Source organism: Vigna umbellata, chromosome 6 (assembly GCF_029865625.1).
Source record: "Vigna umbellata cultivar VRB3 chromosome 6, Vumbellata_1.0, whole genome shotgun sequence".
NCBI classification, from domain to species: Eukaryota; Viridiplantae; Streptophyta; class Magnoliopsida; order Fabales; family Fabaceae; genus Vigna; species Vigna umbellata.
This window is the reverse complement of record NC_142170.1, coordinates 36303028-36318375: the sequence shown is the minus strand read 5'-3', so window position 1 is coordinate 36318375 and position 15348 is coordinate 36303028. Positions and strand designations below refer to the sequence as shown.

At 30.1% G+C, this 15348-nt stretch overlaps 1 protein-coding gene and 1 long non-coding RNA gene across 3 annotated transcripts; both read left to right on the top strand.

Annotated features, from left to right (window-relative positions):
* Positions 1 to 3279: 3279 nt before the first annotated feature.
* On the top strand, positions 3280 to 7915 carry LOC148197377 (UBP1-associated protein 2A-like). The gene is made up of 2 exons (XM_088092640.1): positions 3280 to 4760; positions 7582 to 7915. Exon 1 carries the CDS (start codon positions 3366 to 3368, stop codon positions 4758 to 4760), a length of 1395 nt encoding a protein of 464 aa, XP_087948766.1. The 5' UTR covers positions 3280 to 3365; the 3' UTR covers positions 7582 to 7915.
* A 3614-nt stretch (positions 7916 to 11529) lies between these two features.
* Positions 11530 to 14942, top strand: LOC148197376 (uncharacterized). Of its 2 annotated transcripts, XR_015780201.1 has the most exons (6): positions 11550 to 12012; positions 12894 to 13093; positions 13647 to 13766; positions 13959 to 14028; positions 14259 to 14349; positions 14661 to 14942. It is a non-coding gene; the product is annotated as an uncharacterized LOC148197376 (long non-coding RNA). The 2 variants fall into 2 exon arrangements; XR_015780200.1 differs by having other exon boundaries at positions 11530 to 12012; positions 12894 to 13766.
* Positions 14943 to 15348: the final 406 nt, after the last annotated feature.

Below are 15348 nucleotides of genomic sequence, written 5' to 3'. Positions count from 1 at the left end.
CTCTTTTTAAAATTTAAATAATTATTCATATTTTCAGTTTTATGTAATTATTTTTCTGAATTCAAATAATTATTAATTATAACATAATTACTTACTTTTTTAATTTAAATAATTACTTGTAATAAAAAATTATTTACACAATATTATTTATAAAATTTATTATTTCAATAACTAAAATTTATTTTATTCATAATTTTATTTATAATTATATTTTTTTACTATTTTAATTATTATTTTTAAAATTTAAATAATTATCTATAATAATACTGGATAAATATAACTTAATAAATATAAATTTACTTTATATATCAATTTAATAAAATTATAATATCATCACCCACAAATATAATATTATAAATATTTAAAAAAATACCTATAAATAGACGCAATATCCTTTGTTTACGTTAGTATATAAATAAAAAAAACAAAAACTTCAATCACAGTGTGATTCTCGCAATATCAAACTAGCAATCTTTCAATCAAGTCATACGGAGAGAATAAGGAGGAAAAACATACTTTAAAACTAAAAAATATAAAAATTACATTTTTACTCTTTCTTTTTATATGAAATTTGAAATTCTGTATTTTTTAGACAATCAAATTACTTTCATAGATATGAAATTTTTTAATTTCTTTTAAAATACTCTCTATTCAAGTACGTTTTTATGGTAAAACATTTTAAATTTTCTGTTAAAACGAATTATCTTCTGGAATTTCATCTAATAACATATAAGGCTTCTTTAATCTCATGAATTTTATTTTTAGATCAAATTGTGTCTATTGAGGAAACAAAAAGGATAACGTGGTTTAGTGTCTCTATTTTTTTCTAATAAAACTTCCAAACTAAATTGGGATTTATAATTAATAATTTAAAGTTTGTATCAGATTGAACCATAAACTCAAATTCACTACCACGCCTCTTCATTCAATTAAAAAACAGAACAGAACCACATGTACAAAAAAATTGTTACCGAGTCACAGAGTACTCAAGTAACTTCAAAGCAATATTACTAGATAAGTATACAAGTTGCTCAGTATTTTACACCAAAAAATATAAACCTTCCATCCTATTAGTATGCTGATGCTGAAGAAGAACTATTTGAAATGTGAATTTTATAAAGGAGTTCACATAAAAAATAAATATTCTTAATTTCAAACAAAAACACTCATGAAATGACTAGAAACTATTCTCCATTAACTCATGAAATAAAGTGATAATCAGTTTATTTAAAATCGTGAAATTAAGTCCTCTAAGTGCACATCTCAAATTCAAAATCTGAACAGTCAAAATGGAGTAATATATCTTAGAAATCATATATAAAAATTTAAAGGAAGTGGGGATTGAGATTTTACCAAGATAACTTGAAAAATAGAAAACAAGAAAAACATAGTAAAGAACAACCAACACCCACACAAATAGACAGATAGCTAACGTTACTAAAATCCAATATGTTCATATCTCATATTACCATAATCATGAACCTAAAATATACATCTATCATGCATAAAGAAGAGAGTTAGCTCCCCTATCTCTTGCCTTAAATAACTTCAATTCTTCTATTATGTAAAGTACCTGAAAAACACTAGAAAGGGGAGGGTTAAATAGTATCAATGATTTTTTTTTACAACCCTTTTGATATAGGACGTTCGTCGAGTTTTGAATTTATCAAATAAATATTTAAACGCTCAGTCTTGTAAATGATATAAAAAAATAGTTTTTTAACTTGCTATTCAGAACCTATATTGCAGCGTTTGTAAAACTTTCTTAATTGAATAAGAATTATTTATAACGAAAGGTTATTTTGTTTAAAAATAAAAATGTAACTAGATAAAACATGCCTTAACGCAGAGAAAATATAATTAAATCAATTTTATTTTACTAAAAAATAAAATAAAAAGTAAATAAAAAAACTATAAACTCATAGAACATGCCTTAATGTGGAGAAAACATAATTAAATCAAATTTTAAAAATAAAACTTAATTAAAAAAATCTATATGAAAACTTTTAACCAAAATTAAAATTAAAAAACTAATTAAACTTAAAATAAAATATAACTACCATAATAATATGCCACTACAAACATCATACACTTTACCACTTTCGAAACAATTGTGGTGTTGGTAATACTACTATGAACCTATGGTGCAAGCTTTGGTGGGTTCTGACATTCTTTCCATAACTAATTTTGAATGAGATAAGATAATTCCAATAAAATAATTTGATAAAATTAGTTAATAATCTCAAAAACAACTCTTAAATAACTTACGCACATCAAGGAATAATACGTGTAGATTTAGAAAATCGACAATTAAAAAAATTTTAAGAAAGTTTGTTTGTGGAATCATTAAAAAAGTTTTTTTTTTAAAAAACATTTCAAGACAACTTTTAAATAATTTCATTTTCTTTTAAAATATGTCAAAATAGTTAATTAATATAATTGAAAATCAATTATAAATCATCTAATACGTACACTTTCCTATTCTTTGTCTACATTTTTGTTATAAAAATATAATTTAAAAAATATATAAATAAATAAATTAATGAAGAAAAGACTATGAACCAGACTATTATCTATTATATTTTAGTGAGGAGTTGTACCATTATTTACTTTTTTTATGATATAATAAAAAATTATCATATAATTTTGATAATTAATCGAGTTCAAAATATATTTATAAAAGTATAAAAATTAAAATAATAAAATAAAATATATTCATAAAAAAGTAAAATTAGTAAAGAACGATATATATTAAAAAAGTATTTTTACGGTTATAATAGTAAATTAAAAAATAATTTTAAAAGCTTAAAAGATAAAATAATAAAATAAAATATATTAATAAATAAAATTGTTAAAAAATTATGTAAATCAAACGTGTGGTTAGAAAAATGAATCTTTCTGTATATATTTACGTAGTTATAGATATATAAATTGCAATATTATCTACTTTATCACATGATAACATTATTTTAGTTTAATAAAGTTAAAATCATATATATATATATATATATATATATATATATTATGAATGCTTATAGAAAATGTAATTCAAAATATTTTTGATATATTTTGAATGATATCGTATGAAAAATATAAAATATTATTTTTGATATATTTTGAATTATGGAAATAGAAAACCAAAGTTTTGAAAATAGGAGGAAACCTGAGTCCATACCATCCCCTCAAATTTTCTTATCGGGGAAAAGCAAAATAGAAAAAGAATTGTGGCGACTAAAAAAAGGATATAGAAAAAAATAAAATAAATATATACAAGAGTATCATGTCATAGTGAATGCGATTGATTCCAAAATCCTCATCAGAAAAAACCCTAGTGCCACCCCTGCACTGCACTTGAGAAATCGCCGATGGGGAAGAAGCGAAAGGTAGCACCCAAATCTTCTCAATCCGCTGAACCTCCGCTCAAGCATCACCAACCTGAACCCCAAATTGCGCCACCCGAGTATGAGGAAGTCGAAGAGGAAGAAGAGGAGGAAGAAGAAGTAGAGGAAGTAGAAGAGGAGGAGGAGGAGGAGGAAGAAGAAGAAGAAGAGGACGATGAAGAGCAAGAACAGCAGCAGGATGAGGATGACGACCCGATCGAAAAGCTTCTGGAACCTTTAAGCAAGGACCAGATCTTAAACCTTCTATGCGAGGCGGCGGCAAATCACCGCGACGTGGCGGACCGGATCCGCAAGGCGGCTGACGAGGATCCCGTGCACAGGAAGATCTTTGTCCACGGGTTGGGGTGGGACACCACCGCGGGAACCCTAATCAGTGCGTTCCGGCAGTACGGAGAGATCGAGGACTGCAAGGCCGTCACGGACAAGGTTTCTGGTAAGTCCAAAGGTTACGGCTTCATCCTCTTCAAGACGCGGCGCGGCGCGCGCAACGCGCTAAAGCAGCCGCAGAAGAAGATCGGCAATCGCATGACGGCGTGCCAGCTGGCGTCCATCGGCCCCGTCAGTAGCAGCCAGAGCCAGCCGCAGGCAATGCCTTCCTCAGCGCCGACGCTGTCATCGTCGGCTTCGGAGTACACGCAGAGGAAGATCTACGTGAGCAACGTCGGTGCGGAACTCGATCCGCAGAAGCTTCTGGCGTTCTTTTCACGGTTCGGGGAAATTGAGGAGGGGCCTTTGGGGCTTGATAAGCTAACAGGAAAACCGAAAGGGTTTTGTTTGTTTGTTTACAGGAGTCCGGAGAGTGCGAAGAGAGCCTTGGAAGAGCCTCATAAGGACTTTGAGGGGCATATTTTGCATTGCCAGAAGGCGATTGATGGGCCCAAGCCTGGGAAGTTGCAGCAGCAGCAACACGGGAACGTGAGTGCTCAGGTCCAGCGGACTCAGTTTCAGAGGAATGATACTGCCAATGCAGGTGGCGCGTATGTTGGTAGTGCTGCAGCAGCGCAGCCGGGACACTTGATGGCCCCCGCTGGGCCAGGGATTGGGTTTAACCAAGCGGCGTTGAATCCGGCTTTGGGGCAGGCGTTGACGGCCCTCCTGGCATCGCAAGGGACGTTGGGGCTGAATTTGTTGGGGAGTATTGGAACGAGTGCTGCGGTGAACCCTGGTGTGCCTGCTGCAGGGGCTGGAGTACAGAGTGGCTACAGTGCTCAGTCAAATATTAGTCCGGGTGTTATTGGTGGATATGGGACCCAGGTGGGGTTGCAGGCTGCATATCCGAATCCGAATCAGCAGATAGGGCAGGGTGGTTCTGGAAGAGGGCAATATGGTGGTGGTGGTGCGCCTTACATGGGGCATTAGGTATGGTTTTGGTTTTTGTGCTTGATTTGTGTCTTTGATGTTTGATTTGTTTTCCTGCTTGGCATTAGTTTTATCAGTTAGGTACCATAATGGTATTGTCACTGGGAATGTGGGATAGATTTTGGAGAAATTGAAAGCACTGTAGTGGTTTTTCCTTTTTTGGTATCGTATACGGTGTTTTGGCAGAGAAGAAGAAAGTAGGTGGGTAAAAAAGAAAAGGGAAATAGATGAGGAATAGGGTAGAAAAATAGGTTGTTTGATTTAAGTAAGAGAGTAGAAATACTTACATTTGCGATTTTTTTGTTTTCTTACATTTTATTTAATGTACATTCCTTGTAATCGATAATGATATTTGTCATAATCGATTATATGGGATCCAATGAGTCTAAAGCATCGCACACATAGCCTGTTTAGTCACCACCAAAGAGGGCATTAACGCATACATTGTCAAATTTTCTAGTGTGGCAAATAGGATTTTTTGATTGCATAGCATGAACTCAAATTGCTTATTCTTTCAGGTGACAATAGTAGCCTCTTGTGATCTAGAGTTTATATGCTGGAGCACGATCTTATAGTGTTCACTCTCGTTTATTGATTGGATTATGGCTGTTTCTATCTGTCACTGGACATGGAGGATGAAACAATTAATTTAGACAATGTAGACGGATATCTTAGGAGTTTGATTGAGGAGTGTAGTTATGGAAATCTTTTTGGAAAGCAATGTAGATAAAAAAGGTGCATTAGGAGTTGAAAGTAACTAACCGAGAATAAAGAACGATGATGAACTAGGGATAGGTCGTAGTTGGACAAATAGATGATTTCTATAGTTTTTCATTCATAATCATTGTTGTTTATTCCTTGCTTTTTCTTTTGGATTATCTTTTTCTCGTTTACAATTCCTTTGTTCTTGACCTTTTCGCATCTTTTGTTGAGTGTACTCCTTTGTAGAGCTTGTTATAATCATGTTAATATTTTGTATGCTGAAGTTCCCATATTCAATAGGGAGATTACATCCTTTCTCTTTGACCTCTTGTCCTCAAATATAATTTATATGTAAATGATTGTGTTTGCTATTCTTTTTTTCTGTTGGATTAAGAATGACCACTTAATGGTCGGGCAGCTCTTATTGATTAGTATAGAGACATGGTGTGTTCTACAGCACATTGTATAATACTTTATATCCACGGTCTATATGTAGGAGCTTAAAATGTAATTTTTGTGTGTTTAGTAATATAATTTTTTGTCAGTGTTTTGATTAAAGTATATATCTTTATTACCTTGGACCAACTATGGAATAGACATACAATAATATATAGATAATCGAAGAAATGTGACTTCCTTATAGATTTGATTAAGAATTTTTAATTTTTAATTATAGCAACAAAAAGCGGCTGGTAAATTCTTTGGTATGTTATGAATATTTGCTACAAAGGAAAATAGAATTGTTAATTTTATGTATATATTGTCATAAATTGATTCATGTTGTTGTCCCTTGGATGTGGAATAGTAGGGCCCTACATGAGAAGCTTGTGTCTAACACTCTTTGAATTGTGTTCGTCAATTTCTTGAGAACAGAGGGGATTTGGGTCTCTTATTTATTACCTGAAAGTCTGGTTGTAAGTGAAACAACAAATTTTGAAGGTTATTGCATATATGTCCTATTTGTTTAAGCAAGCTAATAGAAGTTAATTCTGTGATACATCTTTTTGTATATATTTTTTTCCCAGAAGCTAGAAGCAACTTTTTGAGTCCACCTCGAAAAACTTACATATATATTGTAATTTTCTGATACATCTTTTATTTATGTCTTTCTTCCATACGCTATTTATTTTCTCTTCTGGATAAAAACTCTGAAGCAACTTTAGAGCCCGGAATATAATTTTTTTAACGTATCAGTTTTAAAAATATTTTTCCTTGTAAAAGCAAATGGACCCTTAACGACATGCTTTTGGAAGTCTAATATATAATCTGTTAAAACTTTAAATGTTCCTCGGAGTTTCTGGTGGATTCTGTAGAACAGCATAAGCTTTACTGTTCATATTTTTTTTTTCCTGCTTATCCCTCTTGTTTGCATTGACATCAGTGATGTCTATTATATTCATCAGCTCATGCCTATTGCGGATAGGGTCATAATTTACTAATTTGTTAAATGCATTGTATTTAAAATTGAGATTTTCCCCAGGAGGGGGGCACAATTGTGAATATGAGATTTTCCCCAGGAGGGGGGCACAATTGTGAATACAATGTGAACCAGTGCATCCTACCTAAATAAAAAGTTGTTTTTAAGCTTAAACTATTTCGTTGAGAGTGGGCAATGGGCTCATTCATGTTAGGTGCTTCATCTAGGCCTTGGGTTGGAGTAGGTAGCCACCCTGCTTAAATGTTAGTGTCATGCATTGGTGTTCAATATGTGGACTATTACTGATTCCAGTTTCATGTTTCCCCAGACATCCCATGCTGTCTGACCATATAAGATAACAATGTCTGGATTAGGTCTGACGGCAGCAAGAGATTCCTAATCTTTTTGAATGCGTTTTCCATGTCTATGTAAAAAAAATGGTCTTGGTTTTTTCTCACCGTTTCATATTTTTTTCTGTCCTATATTTCCTTGGTAAGTGATTTTCTTTATATTTGCAACACAGTTTTTTTTTTTTTAAAACTTTTACAGCTGTGATATTCTCATTACCTTGAGATGTCGAAATTTTGATCTTGGAATTTGATTTTCAATAGTTCCCAGCCAATTTTGCTAAAGCGTGGTTTTTGAACCCTTCCATTTTTTCCACTTAAATTGTTTTTCATGCTTTTTTATTCATTTTTGCAGATTCCTCATAAGTGCATCAGTATTTTATTACTGGCCTGGTGATTCTTCTGAAGTTTAAGGAGCTGATGCAATTGGCGTGTTTATAATGAAATGTTACTTACTAGAATTATCAGAACATTTAAAATATCAAATGGAGTTATGTTTTCGCCACGACTTTTTCTTGTTTTCTTCCGTTTCAAAATATTGTAGTATTTTGACTTGTTTAACTTTAAAAAAATCCTATGGAACTGTTTTTGTATTGCGAGTTAACGTTTTATCTGAATTATGGAGGAGCTTGGGATGCTGAACAAACTATATTTTGAAATTTATGTTTGTATTGACCGTTGCGCTTCAACTTGGTATTCATAAGTAGCTTCAAGTGTTTTATATCATTTAACTGATACTGTTTTCCTCTGTTTTTACTATTTTATTTGTTTCTTACTTTACCTTTTCATTCTTCTTTAACCTGTGATCATCAAAATGAAATGTCATTGTATGTCAAGTGCTTTAGGATATCAATATCATCATCCCCTTGAGACGATAGGTTAAGCCAACATATCAAGTCATTTCTTTTTCATTTTGTTTTTATTTTACTTCTGTTAACAGTGTGTGCACCTAATCTTTGCAGTTATTTTGCAGGTTTGATGGCCGTGCTTTAAATATTCACCAATGTAATTTGATTAGGTTAAAAATAACAAAATAAACATGATTTTACATTTTTGAGAAATTTTTGTATTTTGTTTGGTTCTTTATTCTTTTCTACCTCTTTACAGCCGGAAAACACACAGGGGCCCTCCGTTTTCTCATTTAACTTGAAAATGCCAATCTTGCTTTATCATTTCCAAGCTTGTTTAAAATTGTCCTTTTAAGTTGTCAATGCTGTGGATTTTTTGTTGATCACTTTGGGGTTTCTCTTCTCCCAGTGATATGTCTGGGGGGTTTCTCTTCTCCCAGTGATATGTCTGGGAAATTGTTTTATTTTATTTCTCAACCAGATATGAAATGGTTTTTTCCAATCACTCTATCAAAAATGTTAACTGGTTTTATGAGGCTGACGATTATAATTACTTTCATGTTTGTTAATTTATATAATGGTTTTCAAATGTTTTGCTAATATGGGCTTTATACACTCTTCGATTCTAGAAATCCTTTTAAACTTGATGTAGTGTCTTTATATTGGGAAAACCAAAATTTCCTAAAGTTGTGTTTTATTGATAGTTAGTCAACTTTGTTATATTGATTGATTAATGTCCTACTTACCGTTAATTGAATAGGTGGCTTTCATGGACTGAAAGGTATGATACAGTGTATTGTCTCTAATTTCTTATCTTTATTTTCGTTGAATGACAAGTGTTTTGACATTTTTAAGTTTGTTTGGATAAACTTAAAAGTATTTATAGAAGGATCATTTAAAGAAAATAAATTGAAATAATTTTTATTATATAAGTAAACATAATTTAGATATAAATTCTGGTGTTGAAACTTTGTTATTGGTTTTTCCAAATGTGATTTTTTTGATTTATGTAAATATATTTTGTCTAAAATTGTTGATGCAAAAGTTTATGTAGACATATTTGTTGCACTACTTACTGGATATTTAGAATTATTGTGTATTTAAATAGGAATTTACAGAGGGCTGTTGTTCAGTTTCTCAATCTTTGCTGCTTTTGCCTGAGTGTCTTTGTATTGGAGAAGATCTGTCGGAGAAAAATAAATTCTCCTGATCCTATAACTGTTCTTGTTTGGACGCCGCTATCAATATATTGAATAGAACTAGGGACATGTTTGGATGAACTTTCTTACGGATTCTTCTATGAATCAAAAATAGGGAAAACATGGAACTAATTTCTTGAGGTAATATACTTTTATGGGTAGGTTAATCTTATTTTATTTTTCTTTTATCTTTAGAGTTTATTTAAGAAACTTGCTCAAATAGGATTTACATTACCACTGAAGTTTCTAGGAGATGCCCATTTCATTCTTTGTAAATTTGTGATGTTATTGCATTCTTGCTTTTTTCAACTGTTTGGATTAGCTGTTTCAAATTAGACGATAAGTCTATTTTGAATTTTTAACCATAATCTTCGTAAAAGAACTCTACAACCTATTTCTATAATAATCTATAAAATCTGGCAAGAACGATAAATGTCCCATTTCCTCTAGGTTTGTAAGCTGTTGATCATGCCCACGGTATATCATATCATCTCTCACTTTAATAAACTCAAAATGACTCGTAATTTAGTCAATTGTGCGCTCTCTTAAACTAAATTCTAGTCAATTGTCATTTAGTTTATAATTGGCTTCTTAAAATAATTGAATGAATTGGTAGTCATCAGTGTTACTTTATTTGGGTCAAGGTGTCTAATATTTTCTTTATGGAAAATATTATAGTATATATAATTTTTATGGTGTTTCTTGTTCATTATGTTAGGTTTGAGATTTATATATTTGTTTCTTATAAAAATTTATTTTTTATTCTTATTTTAAAATTTAGGATTTTAGATTTTTTGTTACAGCATGTTCCAATGAGATCATGGTACCCACAATAAAAGTCTCCTGGTTGGTATTTTCTTTAGCTTAATTTTTGAATTACATAAGTTATTTAATTGATATAGAAAATTTAATTTATTTGTTAAATTGTAAATTTTAAAAGATTTTATTTTGCCCCGTATTATATTTTATTAATTTGTGGAGTATAGTAATTTTACACCTTGATATTTATATTAATTTTTCTAAATTATCTTTATAGAATTAAATTCTTACTGCCGTCATGCTTAGGAATAAAATTGTGTAAATTTGGTCTCTGAAAATATTGTATATGACTTCTCATAGTGTAAATTAAACACGTGAGATGACTAAGTTTAAATTTGTTTAACTTAAAATGAAGACAGCTTTGTAATACCATGTGTTATTTGTTGTGTTTTATAAATAAAAATGAAAATCTACCTCATTAATAGCCTTGATATTTGTACATATATTGGAGATGTGAATAATTGGTCCTAAATCATATGTTGTTTTATCTTCTTTATAAATAGATTAGTAGTATTTTCAGTGACACGATAACAAGTAGGGATGTAATTGGGTGGAAACACGTTTAGTTATCCCATATCTATTTTTAAAAGGAAAATTTATTTTCATATCTAAACATAATGAGTATTAAATTTTTGTTTTATTTCCATTTTAAAATTAATTAATTATTTGAATATGCTTTTTTACAATTTTAATATTAATTAATTATTTTTATAAAATAATATAAACTATAGTAAAAGAAACATAATATTACTAAATTAAAAGGAAAGTATTATTTTCAATATCAAATATTTAAAAAATTTATAACTAAATACATTTTTCATTATAATATCAAATAAAATTTCATAAGAATCAATATATTTATTAAATTGAAAAACAATTTAAATGTTTGTTTACTTCAAATTTTTAAATTTTAGCTAAATATTTTTTTATACACTAATAAAAATTATAATACATTGATTGATCAAAATTATATAAAGAATAAAGATTAAATTAATAATAACTGAAACTTAAGTAAGATTTTTTTAACTTTTGAGTTTTAATACTTGGATAAATATTCATGAAAATTATATTAAATTATTATATCATAATAAATAAAATTTATTATTATCATAATAAATAAAATTTATTTATACAATTGGAGTAAAATTACCAGAAAATAAAACTAATTATATAAAATATCAAAATATTGTACATGATAAAATAAATAATACATAAAAATATTAAAAAAAATAATTCAATGTGTATCTTAGAAACAATTTTAAACTATTGAACAAAAATGTACAAAAAAAAATAAATTTATAATTTATGGTATGATAAAATGAACAAATATTTTAAAATAAAAAATTTCAAATATCAATTTAGTGGAACGGTTGGTAAAAAAAGAAAATTGTTTCAGTGAAATGTTCTAATTAAAAATAAATAAATAATAAAAATAAAAAAGATAAGTTTTTTTATATTATATTGTAAATGAAATGTTTATTTTAATAAACAGTTAAATCGAGAGTGTTAAACTTCTCGTGTAAAAAGAAAATATACAATAAATAAGAATATTTTAAAAAATAAAAATATTTAAATGTGTGATAGAAAATTATTAACTAACATACATAATTTTTTTGGGGATTGTGAATAAATTTCAATACATCTCAAATAATTAAAAATATATATTTTTGTAGTGACGGTTTGGAGTGAATTCACTGCTTCACAATCTCCTATATAATAAATATTTAATCTTATTGCTTCATCTCTTGATTCGTATATATATTGTCATAACAAACCTAGCAGTGTATAGGTCTTAATCGAATGATCTTCTCTCAGTGGCAGCAAGCATGTCAAAGTTCCAGGGGTCTGATGCAGATTGAGCTGATAAATGGTGCTCCAGATCAAGGTGTTCAATGGCTGACTTCCCAATTGCTCGGCAAGGTACTATCACAAAATAGTATATCTGTTAATTCATTTATTTGATTTCTACTTATGGTTGCAATTGCAATTGGCTAGGTTAATTCTTTATTGCAGGAATTGCCTGCAAATACTGAAGCTGGAATTTAATGGTTCCACTTTAACCTAGAGAATTTTAATATTAATCTGGAGTTAAGAGTATTCGTTTTCATTTTTAGTAAAAATTTGTTTCATTTTTTGCTTTAACAGTAACGAACACTCTGATAAAAATATGGCAAAGTATATTACTTTTATAAGTAGTTGCATGATACTTAATGATCAACAACTCATACGAGAGGGTTGTTGCTTGGAAGGTACTGAATGAAGAAAAAAATGCTCACTGTATTTGCTTTATGTTTATGAACTGGTCTTTTGTTTGACCTTGTGTTCTGATGACAACTGTGCTTATGTACTTAAAGTGGTAGATGAAGATTTACTCTTAAGACAAGAGATCTGATAATTGGTCATTTACTGTATTTGCTCTAAATTCTTGACTTGCATATTATATGACTTTTATCTTAACTTGTTTGCTTATTCAACCTCCAACTAATATTGAATGCATAATGTTTCACCTTCTGATATGCCAAAAATTTATAATGATGCCCTCAACTAATATTATATGTTTCACCTTCTTAACTTGTTTGATCCACCGTAGTTCACATGCCATGAGGCAATAAGAGAAGTTATTTACTTCTCTACCGTAGTGCTATGCACAATTTACAATTATCACACTCTTTCTATATTGAATACCATTCTGTTAAAATAGAATACAATTGGATGTGAGCAGTTTCTGTCTGGTTCTTTTCTTCTCAAGAAAGTGTAGATTTTATCAAATAATTGAGAAAAAAAACACTACACTTATGCAGAGCACGGTGAAGGAATTCAAATTCTCCATTACGAAGTTGGACAAGAGTATGTGGCTCATCCGTGCCTTGGTGGAATGAGCTTTCTGATTGTGGAAAAAAAGGACTTTCAATTAAGCCAAAGATGGGGAATGCTTTACTTTTCTGGAGCATGAGGCCTGATGCAACTTTCAAGCTTTCAGGCACTTATAGCATATGCAATGGTCTGACAAGTTATTGGGCCGATAACTTAAATATACTTTTATAAATAAGACCTGTGTTGTCCACCAAAAAACTGATGATGATTCTACTTTATAAAAAAGATTTTAACTCTCTAAGAAAAAAAATAGTTATTTATTAGTATTAATGATTTTAAATTTTAAAAAACTTCAAAAAAATTAAAAATAAATTTTAAAAAATTATGATATATTTTAGTATAAATTATTTTATTAGTAAATAAAAAAATATTTTTAAATTTATTGTAGATGTTTCTAAACCTTTAGGTTGCCAGTGGTGTAACATGATTAAACAATTAATGTAGCATTGTCCCACTTCCGTCTCAAAGTGGAAGCCTGTATGTTTCAAAACATACTCCAGTGCATGTCGACCATATAAATCCTATGTTGTACATATATGTAGCACTAACAATGTTGTCTATAAGATATTTGGCCACCATAACGAATTTATCACGTATCTTCTCATCTCATTTCTTTTATATTTGACACTCTAGTATGTTGTTCATAGCATATCCGATATATTTCTTACAATTTCACTTAGGTGTGTTTAATGGGATGTAATCCTTGCTATGATTCGATGGTCTCAAAAATTATAATAGCTTCCAGTCAACTTGGGTGTTCAAAGGAGATAATCACCATTGCTGCTGTTCTTTCCGTCCAAGTAAATCTTTTTTCCCTAGTCATTGCTATTGTTTTGTAAACAAATTTCATACATTTTTGTTACAATCTTTTATTTTTTTTGCTGAAGTTGGGAAATGTTAAAATGAAATCTATCAGTATATCATCTTAAAAGTATAGTTAAACATTAATGTATAGAGTAGTTGACCTTAATTTCAAAACTCTATGTATATAGTCCATCTGGATCTCAGAGAGAGATACAAAAGGAATATGATGAAGCAAAATTGAGATTTGCTGCTGCCGAGGTAATTTAACTTAAGTCTATGTATATTTATATCTTTTGATGATTGGTACATACAGGGTGACCATGTAACGTTCTTTAATGTATACAAGGGGTTTCATCAATCTGATAAATCTTCACAGTGGTGTCACAAGAACTATGTAAATTATATAAACAATATAGGCATTTCAATATAGTTCATGCGCTCGTTTCCTTTCCAATATTGATGTTGACATGGCTGCTTAAATTTCACAGAGAAACGTTCTTGAAGTTAGAGAACAATTCAAAAGAACTGCAAAGAGGATAAGACTAGTCTTGAAATCTTGTGAAAGTGATATGCGGGCAGGTTGGTTTTCTTCAATTATACTTATGGTTTTGATTATTTTTTAAAAAGACTATTCAATATTCTCTTCTCTTGATTTATTGTCTGGTGGGTGGTCAAATAGTCAAATTTAATGAAATCTCTGCCCTAGTGTAATCATTATTTTACTAATTATATATCTATATCTGGAGTTCATGTTGGAAGATACTAATTAATGTTTATTTTCTGCTTAATTTAATGTACTGCATGGTGTATCCTAATCTTGTTATCTCTCTACTGCTCAAGTTTTGTCAAGCTTTATTAATTTGTTCTTGTATGTGAATTTGGATTAACAGTTTGAAAAATCAGCTGACCCGGAGCTTCCTGGGCATCTTCTACTGGAACAGTATCAGGTATTTAACAAGATGTGCCAAATTTGTTTTCCCTGGCAAGATTTCCGAAATTGCTTCTGTAAAGCCAATTGTGGGCTTCCCTTGAACATTTCATAAATTATTATTTGGAAGTTGCAAATATATTTGCAAAGTTCCTCAAGTTTGCAATTAAATATAGCTCAGTAGTATTTGAAAATTTCATATACTAACAAGTGGAATCATCAGTGGAGATCAAGTGGTGGTCAAGCGCATATTCTCGTTAATTTCTCGACCTTTTTTCCAAAAAAGCTCAAATATTCTGGGAAAGTACTGGATCCATACATTGAAAGATTATAGTTATATATGCTTATGCCAAAAAGGTGTGCCAGAATTTTTGCTAGGAATTTCATTTTGTTTATTCAATTGAATGTGTTCGAGTATATTATTATAAAATGATTGGATGAGATCATCGTACAGGAAAATTGATTGAATGTTAAATATAAATATATGATTTTATTTATTTTTTAAAAATGATTTTTCGGTGGTTTTGGAAAACTCTGGTAATTATCGGCGGTTTTGAAAAACTTCCGATAATTATCGGTGGTTTTGAAACATTCCCGGTAATTACCAACAGTTTTGAAAACTGTCGGTAATTATGACGCTGTTTTTCCCA

What these genes read in the sequence shown, in the direction of transcription:
- LOC148197377 (XM_088092640.1), top strand. Translation starts at nt 3,366, where the DNA reads ATGGGGAAGAAGCGAAAGGTAGCACCCAAATCTTCTCAATCCGCTGAA.